The 14,473-nt window shown below is 46.1% G+C and overlaps 1 protein-coding gene across 1 annotated transcript in view; it reads right to left on the minus strand.

Moving 5' to 3' along the window:
- The window catches only part of Kpnb1 (karyopherin (importin) beta 1), a 28,183-nt gene extending 17,274 nt beyond the window's left edge, over positions 1–10,909 (minus strand). The window contains exons 1-8 of the mRNA NM_008379.3: positions 10,563–10,909; positions 10,406–10,464; positions 7,944–8,126; positions 4,642–4,842; positions 3,461–3,613; positions 1,885–1,944; positions 1,287–1,376; positions 263–373 (exon numbers count right to left, since the gene is read on the minus strand). Of these exons, the coding sequence (NP_032405.3) occupies positions 263–373; positions 1,287–1,376; positions 1,885–1,944; positions 3,461–3,613; positions 4,642–4,842; positions 7,944–8,126; positions 10,406–10,464; positions 10,563–10,602 (897 nt within the window). The 5' untranslated portion in view covers positions 10,603–10,909. The remainder of the gene's footprint in view (positions 1–262; positions 374–1,286; positions 1,377–1,884; positions 1,945–3,460; positions 3,614–4,641; positions 4,843–7,943; positions 8,127–10,405; positions 10,465–10,562) is intronic.
- Between the last annotated feature and the right edge of the window lie 3,564 nt (positions 10,910–14,473).

The raw sequence follows: 14,473 nt of genomic DNA on the forward strand, positions 1-14,473 counted from the left end.
CACATCTTGGTCCTAAGGAAACAATTCCCTGCGGCCACTTCAGTAAGCTGACAATCTGCTGCCCCCTTGTGTTCACAACAGAACTACCAGTATAAATACCTGAAACTGGCAAAAACATGCATTGTCTTATTAGTAAGGGAATCTGGTAAGCCGAAAAACAATCTCTACAGTCACCCAGCCAGAACAGAACCCCTCCAGGAGATGATGTGTCAAGCCCTGACACAATGGCAGCTCTTCTCAGAGAGGCTCACCCCAGGCTCACCTCTGAAGCCTCAATGGCCAAATCCATTTCCTCATCACAGACATTGGACCAGAACTCTATCCCTTGGAGAGCCACCTCATCAATGTCACTTTTCATTGCTTCAATTGTGATCTGAAAGGAAAAAAGACACCAAGTCAGACACCTTTTTAACCACACATTCAAGATTAAAAAAATACAGCTGGGCAGTGGTGGCGCATGCCTTTAATCCTAGCACTTGGGAGAAACCCTGCCTCTAAAAAAGAAAAACAAACAGATTAAAAAAATACAATTTGTGGGCTCAGTGGTTAAGAGCACTGACTGCTCTTTCAGAGGTCCTGAGTTCAATTCCCAGCAACCACATGAAAGCTCACAACCATCTGTAATGGGATGCAATGCCCTCTTCTGGTGTGTCTAAAGACAGCAACAATGTCCTCATATACGTAAAATAGATAATTCTAAAAAATAAATAAAGCAATTTGTGTAGTGTAGTTGAGTACAAAAAACAAAAAGCCTTGCAAAATATCAGTTAAAATATCTTATTGAATGCACACCTCTAATTACAACAATCCTAGCACTACTCGGCACTCAGGAGGCAGAGGCAGCCTGGCTAGCCTAGTCTACAGAGTTCAAGGCTAGCCTAGTCTACAGAGCAAGCTCCAGGACAGCCAGGGTCACAGGGACCCTGTTTGGAGTGTTGGTGGTAGACATATATATATATAATGCCAAAGAAAGCAGACATCTTCTTGGCATATAAAGTTAAAATTACCATTCATCAGGGGACTCACACCTATAATTCCAGCCCTAAAGAGGATTGTTGAGTTTGAGGCCACTCTGGACTATATAGTGAGCTTCAGACCAACTGGAACTATGTATGGTGTGAAACACTGTCTCACAAAAATAAACAACAAGCCTTAACACCCATACTCAAGTAATTTTCTTGACTTTATAATATTAAGTTTCTAAAAACCCACAGAATTACAAAATAGTAATTAAAAATAATGAGCCCAGCAACTAACTACAAGTTCAAATTACATAAAATACTTACTGCAAAAAGGGCAGGACCCATGTATGTCTCCATGTACTGGTAATACAAGGACATTATCTTCACTAGATTCTGTAAAGCAGCCACTCTTACCTTTTAGGAACAGATGCAACAGTTACTAAGAAAGCAAACAGTCTGCGAAGGAAGACTTAATGACTAAAGGCACCTCTGAGTAACGCTGTCACCTACCCCCTCCATTTTAAACATCTCTTCTTGTATATTCAGTCTGCCCCCCTCCATGTACCATGAGGAAAACCCACAGAAGGGTTAAACCTACTGGTGCTACCCAGACCAAGTCATTCCTTTCACTAACTTCCAGGGTCAAATTTAGGTCACAGCAGTAGTAACGCGCCGTTCATTTCAATGTCTACAATGTCTACACTGAACAACTCATGGCACTAAATTAGCAAAGGTGGTCAAAACCTTCTCTATCGTTAAGAGAGTAATAGTATCTATCTATTACGTATGTTGAAGAAAACTTTCATTAGCAAGGTTACTCAAACTTTATTTAATTCAATGATTCCCTAAATCTCCAAATGGCTGATAAGAGTGTTTCCTAGGAAGACAGGGAGAGAGAATTTTCAAATAGCAACAAACTTACCCTTGTGTCTGGACACTGTGTGGCTTCACAGACCACTTGCATGATAAAGTGCCTTTCAGACTGCAGAAAGGAAAAGAGCATTAGGAATGAATTAACTCCATGTAGGAAGCGTCAAGACTCCACAAGAAAGGCATCAGGGGGACAGAGAGACCAAGACTGTCACAAGGCTAACAACAGCTGGTGAGAAGAGGAAAAACCAAAACCAAACCCTACACGTGGGAAAACCACTTTCCTTATATGGAATTTTTAAGATTAGCGCATGTGTAGAGGGAGAACAGGGAAATCTCATTAGTTTCAGGCTAGCATGTTTTATAATGGATTCTAGGTTAGCCAGGGTTATAGAGAGTGAACTCTATACCTCAAAAAAAAAAAAAAAATAAAGGTATTCAGAACATTTGGTTTCTGAGACAAATTTTTTCTGTGAAAGATAAATTCACATCAAACACGGTAAAGAGCAAACAGAACAGTTAACTTCACTGTTAACTCTTTGTGATCTCAAAGGAAAATTCCATTTCTGGACCAATTATAATTAGTTTGCTCTGAATCTGGGCATGGTGGCGTACACCTTTAATCCCAGCATTCAGAGCCTGTCTCATACAAAACAGAAAACAAAGTAACCAATCACACATACACAAATTAGTTTGCTGTGCTATCCTAGCTCTCACAACCCAAGGCCAAGAAACAAAAACTGATCCAAGGTGTCAATGAACATAAATCAAAAAATATTTTCAGACCATATGACTCAGTAATCCCACTTCTGAGTATAGGCTAAAATGCACTGAAGTCAGCTTTCAAAAACCATCCACATGCTCACTTTCCCCGGGCACTGTTCACAGTATCCGAAAGGCAAAAGCTACCCAAAATGGATGACTTGATATACAAAATGCAATACATACATATAAAACATTTATCATCATCATCAAGCTTTATGAAGAAAACTATACATGGACAACTTTTTGCTAGGTAAAAAACAAAACAAAACAAACAAAACAAAACTAGCTACGAAAAGTCAAGGATAGACTGGTAGGAAGGCTCAGTGGGTAAAGGTACTTGGTGTGCAAGCCTGATGACCGGAGCTCAACCCCTGGAACCACATAAAGGGGACCAGAGAAAACAGATTCGGCATTGTCTGTCCCCTGACTATGCGTACTATGCGCACCATTCCCCACACGCCATGCGCACACACAAAACATTAGAGTAACTCAAAAGTTCAACAAATGAGGCCTGATTCCATTTTTGTATTTACATGAGGTATCCGGAGTAATCAAATTCACAGAAACAGAAAGCAGAATTGTGGGTGCTAGCAGCTGGAGACTGGAGAAAATGGGAAGTCAGCCACTAGGTATAAAGTCAGTCTGCAGATGAAACTTGATGAATGCCTCCGTAGCAAACAGAACAACCGACCTAACACATTAAAACAGGTCGTCACGGCCAATCTGCCACTTCATCAAGTCCTGGACACATCACAAGAAACCTCACTAGACTGGAGATGAGCACATTCTGACCTTAAAGACAAAACCAACACTCGAAGTCTTTCAGTTCTCACACTCTAACAGGTTATGTCGGAGAAACATACCTCTTTGTCAAAGTTTGCTTTGGTGAACTCTAGTGAGTTCAGGAGTGCATTGGTAGCAGCCAGCTTCACATTGTTACTAGGCTCCTCCTTCCTCATCCCCTGGATTATGGCAGTCAGGATCTCATTGGACTTATCCTGTAGCTGCTCTGGGTCCTAAAACAAGCAGAGAAAGGTTACGACCCAGTAACGCGCTGCTGACTAACCTGCTGTCCTTCCAATGCTAACAGCTACTGAAGAGAGCCTACAACCTCCTCTTAGTTTCGCTGGGGTAGTTCTGCAAAGGACCTACAAAATACCCCCAGAATGGCACAAACCAAACTCATCAGCCCCTGTTCTCTGGACAGGGACAGCAGCATCTGGTAGTTTTCCCCACCTGTGCCAAAAATAAAAGTTTACAACAGCCAAAGACCTGCATGGAGTGACTAAGGATATCTAAGGTCAGGTCAAATGTTATGGGCTGTGTAGTAAGTCAGTGCTGACCAGAGAACAGAGGAGTAAACCTCACCAGCAACAGTCCAAGGAGGGCTGTACCTAGGACTCCTGTGGTTCCCGTGCCTAACACTGGAGGTGAGAAAACTAGCCTCCAGACAGTAAATAAAAAGGCATGGGAACATTCATGGCTACCGCCCACACCCCCTAAAAACAGCTCTTGAGAAATGGAAGCAAAAAGCTCAGGAGTTCAAGGTCGGCCTGGAATACAAGACTGTCTCAAAACCATAAAAACAATCTCTGATTGCCACTGAGTTTCCTCTTTTTCCTTCTGTGCTGGAGACCGTATCAGAAGGTCTCCTGAACACTACACACTCTACCTTAGCTACACCCAAACTCAGCCCCATTCTGAGTTCCTTATTTCAGAACATGATTAGTAATTTGAGAAGAAAGGTTCAGCGGGGCAGTGGTGGTACACGCCTTTAGTCCCAGCACTTGGGAGGCAGAGGCAGGAGGATTTCAGAGTTCAAGGCCAGCCTGGTCTACAGAGTGAGTTCCAGGACAGCCAGGGCTACACAGAGGAACCCTGTGTTGAAAAACCAAAAAAGAAAAGAAGGTCCAAAGTAAGCCTTCCTATCTCTAAAGCACTCCAGCAGCTCGGTGCTCCCAGTCTTGTGATAGAGACCCCAGTATCACTCACGTGACACCTAGAGAATCAAAGCATAGATTAGAAACCGTAGGCAAATACTTACTATATCTTGGCAAATGTAACCAATAGCTTCCAATGTGGACTCTTTCATATGCTCTGTGCTGTTGGGGTTTGTGACATTGGCTACCAGCTGAGGAATTAGCTCTGGCCACTGGCTTACTGGGATCTCTGCACAAGCAATACCAGCCACACACTGTGAGGCCGAACTAGGCCGGTACGTTTCTGTGCCCAACGTCTGCAAAACCTAGAGGGGCGAGTTTGGAGGAGGGAAAATGACACAGAATATCAGTTTGTAACATTCTCTGAGTATATTTCACCCACCAACAACCACTTCTTTAACATGTATCTGACTTTTGTTCTCACCCCACAAAAAGACTAGGTAAGTAGCAACACCAGAAGCTTAAAGCAAAACCAGTCCTGCTTGCAGCCAAATATAGACTTCTTCTTCCCAACCCATCTCACATCAAAACTCAACAAGTCAGATAGTAGCAGCCCCGAAAGGCAAGGCAGGAGAGATGAGAGGGCAAAATATGCGTTCTAGGCATGTGTTTGTAGTAAGAGCACACTCACTGCCGTTTTTGGACAGGAAGGTAGGGTTATGGGATGGGTTGCTGTGGAGCACCCAGGGGAATATAAATCCCAATACATTAATCTAATCTGACTCAAGGAAGTCATTTTCTCACCAACGACAAACACAATTCCTTCCTTTCTGTCCACTACAATCTAGTACTGACTTATGTAAAAAGCTTGGGGTTAAGTGACACCATCAAGTAAATGTTACCAAAATCTAAGACCCAACCATTATATAACTGAATTCTCAGACGACTAGTTCTATATGCCTAGGAACCAAAATAGTGTTCTTAGCCATCACCAAGAAGTAGTCAGTGATGCCAAATGGAAACCCGCCACTAAGCATGTCTCACTAGAAATGCAGCATTTATACAGGGCAATCGCACAGCTTAAAATAAAGGAGGAGGCCACCGCTTCTGCAAGGTTAACCATTACCATGATCATCTAAGTCAGACCATGAGCTCACTCAAAGGCAAACAGTTAACTGTTCCTGGCATGAACACTGGGCTAAAAAAAAAAAAAAAGAGCTGGTAGATATTCAGGCCAGCTCTGCTGACTAGGTCAGGTCACTTAGTGCCCTGTGGTACAGTTATTAGCTAGTATGAACACTCTCTTATATGGCATATCATTTTTTGCCAGCCTCCACCTAATAACAATAATTTCAATCTTAAAGTTTTGCTCTCTAGGAACAGCAGAGCTTGAATGGCTGTCAATAAAACGAAGGCTGTCAAAGGCGCACAGTGGTGGACACCCTGGCTGCCACCTAAGCTCAGCACTCAGAAGACGGAGGCTAGCCTGGGCTACAGTGAGCAAGCTCCTTTCTGAAAATCCTAAAGGAAAAATGAGGTAAGCTCTCTAAAACTTCAGAAGGGGAATGGGAGTTACTCAATCTGACTAAATCCCTGCCCAGGATGCAGACACCTAGTACCAGGGAACAAGGGAAAAGGACTACCGTGTGTGTGGTAGAAGCCAGCCTGGGAACAATGTGAGATCTCTAGCTTCAAATGATTAAAACTAACAAAAGAGAAAAAAGATTTATGTCCAACAACTAAGGAGGTGGGGATTAAAATATTATTATGCTTGGCTGGAAAGATGGCTCAGACATTAAAAGTGCATGCAACATTTGCAGAGAACTCAAGCTTGGCTCCTATGTCACGAAGCTCACAACTCCTTGTAACTCCAGCTCCAGGGGGATGGATCCTACACCTTTGTCCTCCATAGGCACCTGTACTAAAGTGCACATACCCACACACATATGTGTAATTTAAAATAACTCAATAGCTAGACACATTGGCATACCTCTAATCCAGCCCTAGAGAAACAGAAGCAGGTTGATCTCTGTGAGTTTGAGGCCAACCTGGTCAACATAGTGAGTTCAGCTATAGTGAGACTCTGTCTAAAAGTAACACTTCAGAAAAATGTCATTTCCGAGTAGACACAATTTTGGGTAAAAATAACTTTATATACTCCAAGGAAGAATCAAAGTAATTTGGTTTTCCTAACTTGTGCCAAGTGACAGTAGACAGGATGACTGGAAAAGGGAGGGGGGGTCACTGCTAGGGAAGCACCTGCCTCACAGGACACTAATTTGCCTAAAAGTAGAATCTAAATCCAGCAATTATGATGCCCATAATCTTGACCTGCCTAAATACAAACAGAAACTCCTCTCATTTCCACCTTAATACCCTGAACAAATTATGACTGTGACTATTTAATTTATCAAGTTTCCTTTGGCCCCTATCCATAAAGACCACTAAGTAACTAGTACTTAAAACAAGAAAAAGGCAAGCCTATCTATCTATGTTTGAATCCTGTGCTTTCTAATTCAACAATAACAACAAAACAACAACAAAATCATAAAAAGGCCACAATGCAAAACCAGCAAAGAACTCACTCACAATGCTGAGATCTCAAGAAAGTTTTCCATAACTGGTTTTAAGTACATAAAAAGACAAGCTACACACCCAGGACTCAGAGGCAAAGGCAGTTAGATTGTGAGTTTATGGCCAGCCTAGACTACATAGTGAAACATAAATAGATAGACAAATCTTCAAGCTCTTTGTTTGACTCAAAATTACTTATTTATCTCCCTGACTTTACACATTATCCTGTAAAAACCAGCAAACAACAGGACCTGCCATCCCTAAAACAAAGGGGAGCTGTGGGACTGTGTTGGGGAGAGCAAAACAGCATAACCCTCCCTGCTCTCCAAAGAGTTCAGTTCCCAGCACCCTTGTCTGATCCTCACGATGGCGTGTAACTCCAGATCCAGGGGAATCAACACTCTCTTCTGGCTTCCAAAGTTGCTAAAACATACATAAACACACATTTTTAAAGTAGAAAATATGTTTAAGATATCTATGAAAATCCAGGCATGGTGGCAAACACCTGACCCCTTTTAGAGTAAGTGCAGAAATGTTAGGAGTTCATAGCCACCCTTTAATAAAACCGAGGATGGACTGGGCTACTTAACACCTTGTTACACACTCAAAGATACCCCGGAGTGCAGTGTGGCACTCCCAGTACTTCAGGAGTGAAATCTTTTAAGAGACCCAACTAAAGTTTCCCAAGCTGCTGCAGGTCACCTTAGCAAGCTGAACCCAACAACACACCAAACACCCATTTCCACACCAAGAGACTAATCAGAATAAATTTTTACATTCAGTTAAAGTTGAGGTCTCAGAAATCTGTCATGCTCTATGCCAGGTAAATGAACACTCCCTTACAATGCTGTTCCTTAGACCATGTGACATCAAGGATTGGACAGTCACTTACATAGTTCTTGACTTCCCGTCGAGCATTAGCATCAATAGCGAGCCACCTCTGCTGGTATTGTGCCTTGATATCTGGATCTTTCGATGTCAAAGAGTTCTTAATTTGTAGACCAGCTGCAACTCTGGCAACCTGACTGTTTCCTGGGTTTGCCAGCACTCTGGACAGTTCCACAAGGAACGTGGGCTGTGGAGAAGGTGCATTTGCAAGCATATTAGCAATTTCCCCTTGCTTATAAAGTACTAAACTAGAGAAGCACACAAAATTTAGATCAAATCAAGGTATCTCAGGAAACTGGGAAATCTCTCTTTGAAATAGTACCTGCCTAGACTCAACATTGAAGAGGTTTCCTTGGGTTCAAAAAGTTAAGGCCTGACTAAGCAACAAAAGCCACTTCAAGGACAAGTCACCTGCTATATGAAGAAACAGATTCCTCCTATCAAGAACATGTTTTGAGCCCAAGTCTAATAAATATCTCCCCAGAATTAAAGGCAAGTCGATGCCTGGTGACACGGCAATCCTAGTGACAACTTTCTCCAAGCATGTACAACAATGTCCAGTACTGCAAATCAGCTCAACGAAAAGAATTCTTGAAAAGTATATTAAAAAAAAAAAAATCTTGTTCAAAAACATCAGGACAGCCCTGTGATCTCATGTAAGGCATCCTTTCTAACATATGTGTGCCAGTCTAACATACATGTAAGACCGAGTCCTCCGTGTTTTAGTTCTGCATGTTCAACAAAAGGGATCTGTAAGCCAAAGTGTTAACTAGTTTTCAGAAATTGAAAGAATATGACAATGTGAATGATGAATTGTCAAGAGAAATTGGTTTCATCCCAGCACTTAGGAGGCAGAGGCAGGTGGATTTCAGAGTTGGGAGACCAGTCTGGTCTACAGAAAGTGAGTTCCAGGATAGTCAGGGCTATATAGAGAAATCCTGTCTTGACTCCCCCCCGCCCAAAAAAAAAAAAAAAAAAAAGAGAGAGGGGAAAAAAAAAAAAAAACTGGCTTCATTTAGAAGCAGAACATACCAGGGAGCCTATGGTGTTTTGGACCTAATGTGAACTAACAATGAATCATCCAAAAATCTATGTTTTGAAATACAGGTCCAAAAGATAATCATCTATAACACCCCCCTTCCTCTTTCTGAGCATACAGAGGCACACACAGGGGGGTGGGCCTGTACGTAATCTGTCCAATCAGGAATGTTATAGAAGGCCAAAGTAGACACTTTTTTTAGTGTTAGCAAACTCTTCAAACACAGGAGATAATTCTCAATGTAAGCAAACTCTACAGTAGGCTCAGAACACAATTCTCCAATTTCTATTCTGTGCCACTGAAGAGTTAGGAGCAGGAAAAAGGGCTTCTTGCAAAGTAGCAAAAGCAAAACCAAGAATATACTATGAGCAGAATTCTCAGTCTACACTAAAAAGGAAATGCTTGGAAAGGTGTGAGATAAAAAAACCTTAACACAAGTCGCTTACCTCTCCACCAAAAGTGGTCAGTACAAATCAGATATGTCGCTGTATGGATGTTACTATTTTGCAAAGCTCTCACAAAGGACATTGGGTTACAATGTTTTTTTTCACTTTTTAAAACTTCCTACCTTTAAAGAGACTTTCCATATCATCCACGCTTCCCTCCCCTTCCCCCAAAAAGGAGAGGAGAAACATTCTGGCAATAGGCTGCTTCAATAATCCCACATTTTCCTATACAAAAGTCAGTCACTTTTTCTTTTCTCAAATGTACTTCTTAAATCCGAAAGTATGAAAAACGGGGTTACATTTGTGATTTATCAGAGAATAGGCTCAATCTCAGAAATGAGCCTCAGCCTGAGATCCTTAAAGATGAGTTCTCTGAAAACCTAAGTCCAAACAGAACATTCGTGCACTTAGACCAGGAATGGGATAATAATGGGCAAGAAAAAGAAAAAAATTGTGGCAATGGGTCCAGAGGTGGTCGGGTGCCAGGCGTGGCCATGAGCACAGACCAAGGGAGCTGGGGAAGGGTAGGGCTCTGGGAAGTAGTTGCATACTGCCTCAAAACCAGGGGACAGGAAGGAGAGGCCGGCCGCAGCCAGTACAAGGCAGGCGGCAGGGCGCAGAGCTTCCACATGGCCCCTAGGCCCGGCTCCCCAACCCCCACCCTTGCTGAACACGCAGCGCCATGCAACCTAACTTCCCTTCCCTCCCTCTTTCTCCCTCCCGCAGCACCGCCGCCCTCAGGCCGCGTGGCGATTGGACGGCGATCACCCCGGCGCGCCTCGCTATTGGCCAGACGCGGGGCTCGGGGCGGGACACACCCACCGGCTTCCCGATGGCGGGGTTAGGTTGGGCCGGGCGGGGGGGTAGGGGGACGAGCTGGGGCGGGGTGGGTTCCTGAGGCCTGGGCCTCCAGGAGGGCGGGAAGGGCCGCACGCAGGGATGGGGACGCGGCGGGATGGGGCGCGGCGGGGCGGCACGCACCAGATTCTCCACGGCCGCACGCTCGAGGAACTTCTGCGCCGCTTCCAGCTCCAGCCGATCTGCCGGGAGAGATGGGGGGAGAGGCAGCGGGGTCAGAGGGGCCACCCCCTCCCCCACCCCGGTCACCTCGGCCCGACCCCCCGGCCCCGAGTCCTACCCGGAGACACGGTCTTCTCGAGGATGGTTATGAGCTCCATGGCGGAGGTGACGGCGGCGGGGACTCCTCGCAAGACGGCGGCCCGGCCTGTCGGGCGGCGGCTCCGACTGGGGATGGGGGTTGGGGGTCGGGTGGGAAGGGAGGGTGGGGTGGGGGGTGGGGGTCACCACAAGCCCATTCACCGGCTGCCTCTGGCCAGGCGCTCCGGCTCCCCTTCCTCCCCGCTCTCCTTCCTTCCTTCCGCCCTCCTAATGTGCTAGGCGGCAGCAGCTGCTCCTCTGGCGGCGGGGGAGGGACCCCGGGGGCAGCTCGGAGCGCGGCTGCTGCTCGGGCGGCGGAGGGAGAAAGGAAGGGCGGCAGTGAGTGAGTGAGAGGCGGATCGCAGGGAGGGAGAGAGATCGAGGGAGGGAGGCGGAGGGATATCCTTGCCGGACCTCTCCGCGGCGGCACCGCGCTGCCCAGCGATTGGCTACGGCCGGGGCCACGCGGAACCCCCGATTGGCCGGACGGCTAGCGTTGAAGGGCCGCCACGCGCCCATTGGCCTGCGGGCTTCAAGGTCCGGTTGGCTGGGCGGGCAGCGGGATGGGGCGTGCTTATTGGTCGAGGGGAGGGGCTCTGGGGTGGGGCAGGTAAGAGCGCGCCGCTGATTGGGCTGGCCCGGTAAAGGCCTTCGGGCTCAGCCCGGCTGTGCGCGGGGAGAAGGGTGGGCGGAAGGTAAAGGCTCCAGGCGCGTCGGATTGGCTGGGATCCTGGACGTTGATAGGACGGGGCGCCGGGAGAACTGAAGCGAGGAGTTCGGGGTCGCCGCCGCGCGGAAAGGCGGGAGGCGCCCAGGCTCTTAGGAGTCTGGCGCGGAGCACGACGGGACGCCTCCGGGGTGGGGCGGAGCTGCGCGCGAGTGGCTCGGACTGCGCGCTACGGAGAGCCGTCACTCGCCGCGGTGTACGGAAAGCGAGCCTTTCGCGGGCCTCGGAGGGGGCGGGGACGGGAACCGTTAAAGTCCTGCGCCGCGCCCACAGGAAGCTGCCTTCATGGTGAGGTCGGCTTGCTGCCGCGCTCTGTGCGGAACCGGACCATGAGAACCACGTGGTTCACCTTCCAACGTGCGGATTTGCAAACTGAAGCCCAGAGAGAGAGTGGAGCCTGTCCAAGGTCACACAGCCCATTCCAGACTCGAGCAGAGCTGGCTTCAGGCGCCCCTAATTGCCCTTGGAGACCCCGTCGGGGCCCTGGACTGTTAACAAAGTTTCGCGGAGGCGCGTCCTTAGACCACTTAGCAGTTCCCATAAAGCTTTGATGTCCAGACTTCGTTTACAAGATCTGTGTAGTATTATATAAAGAACGTGTGCATTGACGAGCTGTAGCGACACACCTGCCATCTCAGTATCCCGAAGCCTGAACTACAGTCTGAGATCTTGTTTCAAAAACAAAAAACAAATACAACAAACAAGATAAAAATACGTTGCATATAGTTGCTTAACATTCCCCTCCCCTCATTTGGATACCCAGCTGCAAGTCATGGGGGGATTAGGAGCATATGGGTCAAAATAGCATGTAAATTGTATTGTTTTTAAGGTGTAAAGAAATTGCCCTACACTAGCCACACTTTGGAAACTTGGGATTTAGTGTTCTCTGAAACACTTAAAGTCATAGCCTCGTGGGGTTTTTTAATTGTGTGTATTTTCTGCCTGTAATGTATGTTTCCAATGGCTTCATGTATAGATATGTTCTGAATACTTCCACATCTTATCCTGATTTTAAGAAAGATTTTTTTGTTTACTATGCAAGCATAATTTTTGTTTGGCTGTGATTTGTTGGTTGGGTTGGGTTGCCCCCCTCCCCCCACGGTGGGGGGGGGCGGAGCCAGGTGGTTTCTCTGTATAGCCCTGGCTGTCCTGGAACTCATTCTGTAGATTAGGCTGGCCTTGAACTCAGAGACCCACCTGCTTCTGCCTTCAGAGTGCTGGGATTAAAGGCATGGGCCACCAAGATTGCCCAGGAAATGAGTTCTATTGTAATGTATTCATTAGAATGTAATTCGATTTTTCTTTTTTGTGAGTTTATTCTGTTCTGCCTCTTTCAGACAGGATCTCTAGCCTAGAACTCAATATGTATCTCAGACTGGCTTCAATATTTCTGTAGCCTCCCTTCCTTGGAGTCCTGAGTGCTGGAATTACCCATGGTGCTCTCTCTCCACTGTAAGCATGTGCACACACCTACATGCAGAAGCATGCTGGTCCTGTGCCTCCGTAACTCTGATTCTCAAGACAAAAGGCAGACTTAATGCTATAGAAACTTGAAGTTTTGCAACAAGGAATGTAGGCCCGGCTGGAGAGATGGCTCAGCGGATAAGAGCACTGACTGCTTTTCCGAAGGTCCTGAGTTCAAATATCAGCAACCACATGGTGGCTCACAACCATCCGTAAAGAGATCTGACGCCCTCTTCTGGAGTGTCTGAAGACAGCTACAGTGTACTCACATATAATAATTAAATCTTAAAAAAATAAAAAAGAGCTGGGCTTGGTAGTGGACGCCTTTAATCCCAGCACTTGGGAGGCAGAGGCAGGCAGATTTCTTGAGTTTGAGGCCAGCCTGGTAAGAAAGAAAGAAATGTAGGCCCATCATTCCTCATACAGTATTTCAATAATTTACCTAGTGATTTCCTCTAGCTTATCAGCTCCCTAACCCCAACCTTTTGCTCTCAACTAGGAGGACTGCTCTGTATGTGTGGCTTTAAGTCAATGATGGGGAAGCTGGGAATGTATATCAGAGGGGTTGCTTAGTGCATTAACTAGCAGTCCTCCGTAGTTTTATCAGTCCACAGGAATGGGTGCCTTGGAGAAGTAGATATAGGATCAGGAGGAAAGTTCAAGGTCATGTTTGGCTGATCTGAGCTACATGAAACCCTCTCTCAAATAGTAGGGACTGGAGAGATGTCTCTGTGGTTAAAAGCACGAATTGCTTTTCCAGAGGATCTGGGTTCAGTTGCCAGCACACACATGACAGTTTACAGCCTCCTAACTCCAGTTCCAGGGGATCCAGCGCCCTCTTCTAGACGTTTAGAAATGAGACTCGGGGCTGGTGAGATGGCTCAGTGGGTAAGAGCACCCGACTGTTCTTCCGAAGGTCCAGAGTTCAAATCCCAGCAACCACATGGTGGCTCACACAACCATCCGTAACAAGATCTGACTCCCTCTTCTGGTGTGTCTGAAGACAGCTACAGTGTAGTTACATATAATAATAAAATAAATCTTTAAAAAAAAAAAAAAGAAAAGAAAAAAAGAAATGAGACTCAGTGACATGACATCCCTGAGAATCCTGTCATTTTCTTACAGATTGCCCAGGCAGGATGACCCATAATTTGGTTCCAGGAAACAAACTGATGTCCTGCAATTTGCTGAGCACACCCCTGCCGCAGCACCAGTCTGTATAGGACCAGTCAGAGGGCATGAGATGGCGAAAGGATACCAGGGTGGCAATAAAATTACTCTCAAGCGTCAGATCCTTAGTGAAACCAAATTGGATTGTATTTTTGCTGTTCAGCTAAAGTTATAGATGGTGCTGTCTAGTTCCTATTAAAGGCATACCCACAACACCACATTGACCACAGCATTAAGTGCTGAGCACAGATAGCGGAAACACCTGCTTGAGTTTGTGTTCCCATCTCTCCATAGCCTGTGAGATGTACTTCAGTCAAATGGGGCTAACAGGGCCGGGGATGTACCTTAGCACACAGCACTGGTTGAGCATACATAACACAACTGTCCCATCGTGGAGAGTTTTAGATGCCTTGGAACTGGAGTTAGAAATGGTTGTGAGCCACCATGTGTGTTCTGGAGATCGACCCTCTGTCCTCTAAAAAGAGCAGCAGGTGAACTTAACTACTAAGCCATCTCTTCAGCCCGTGATT

This window comes from Mus musculus, chromosome 11, assembly GCF_000001635.26.
Source record: "Mus musculus strain C57BL/6J chromosome 11, GRCm38.p6 C57BL/6J".
Taxonomy (NCBI): Eukaryota; Metazoa; Chordata; class Mammalia; order Rodentia; family Muridae; genus Mus; species Mus musculus.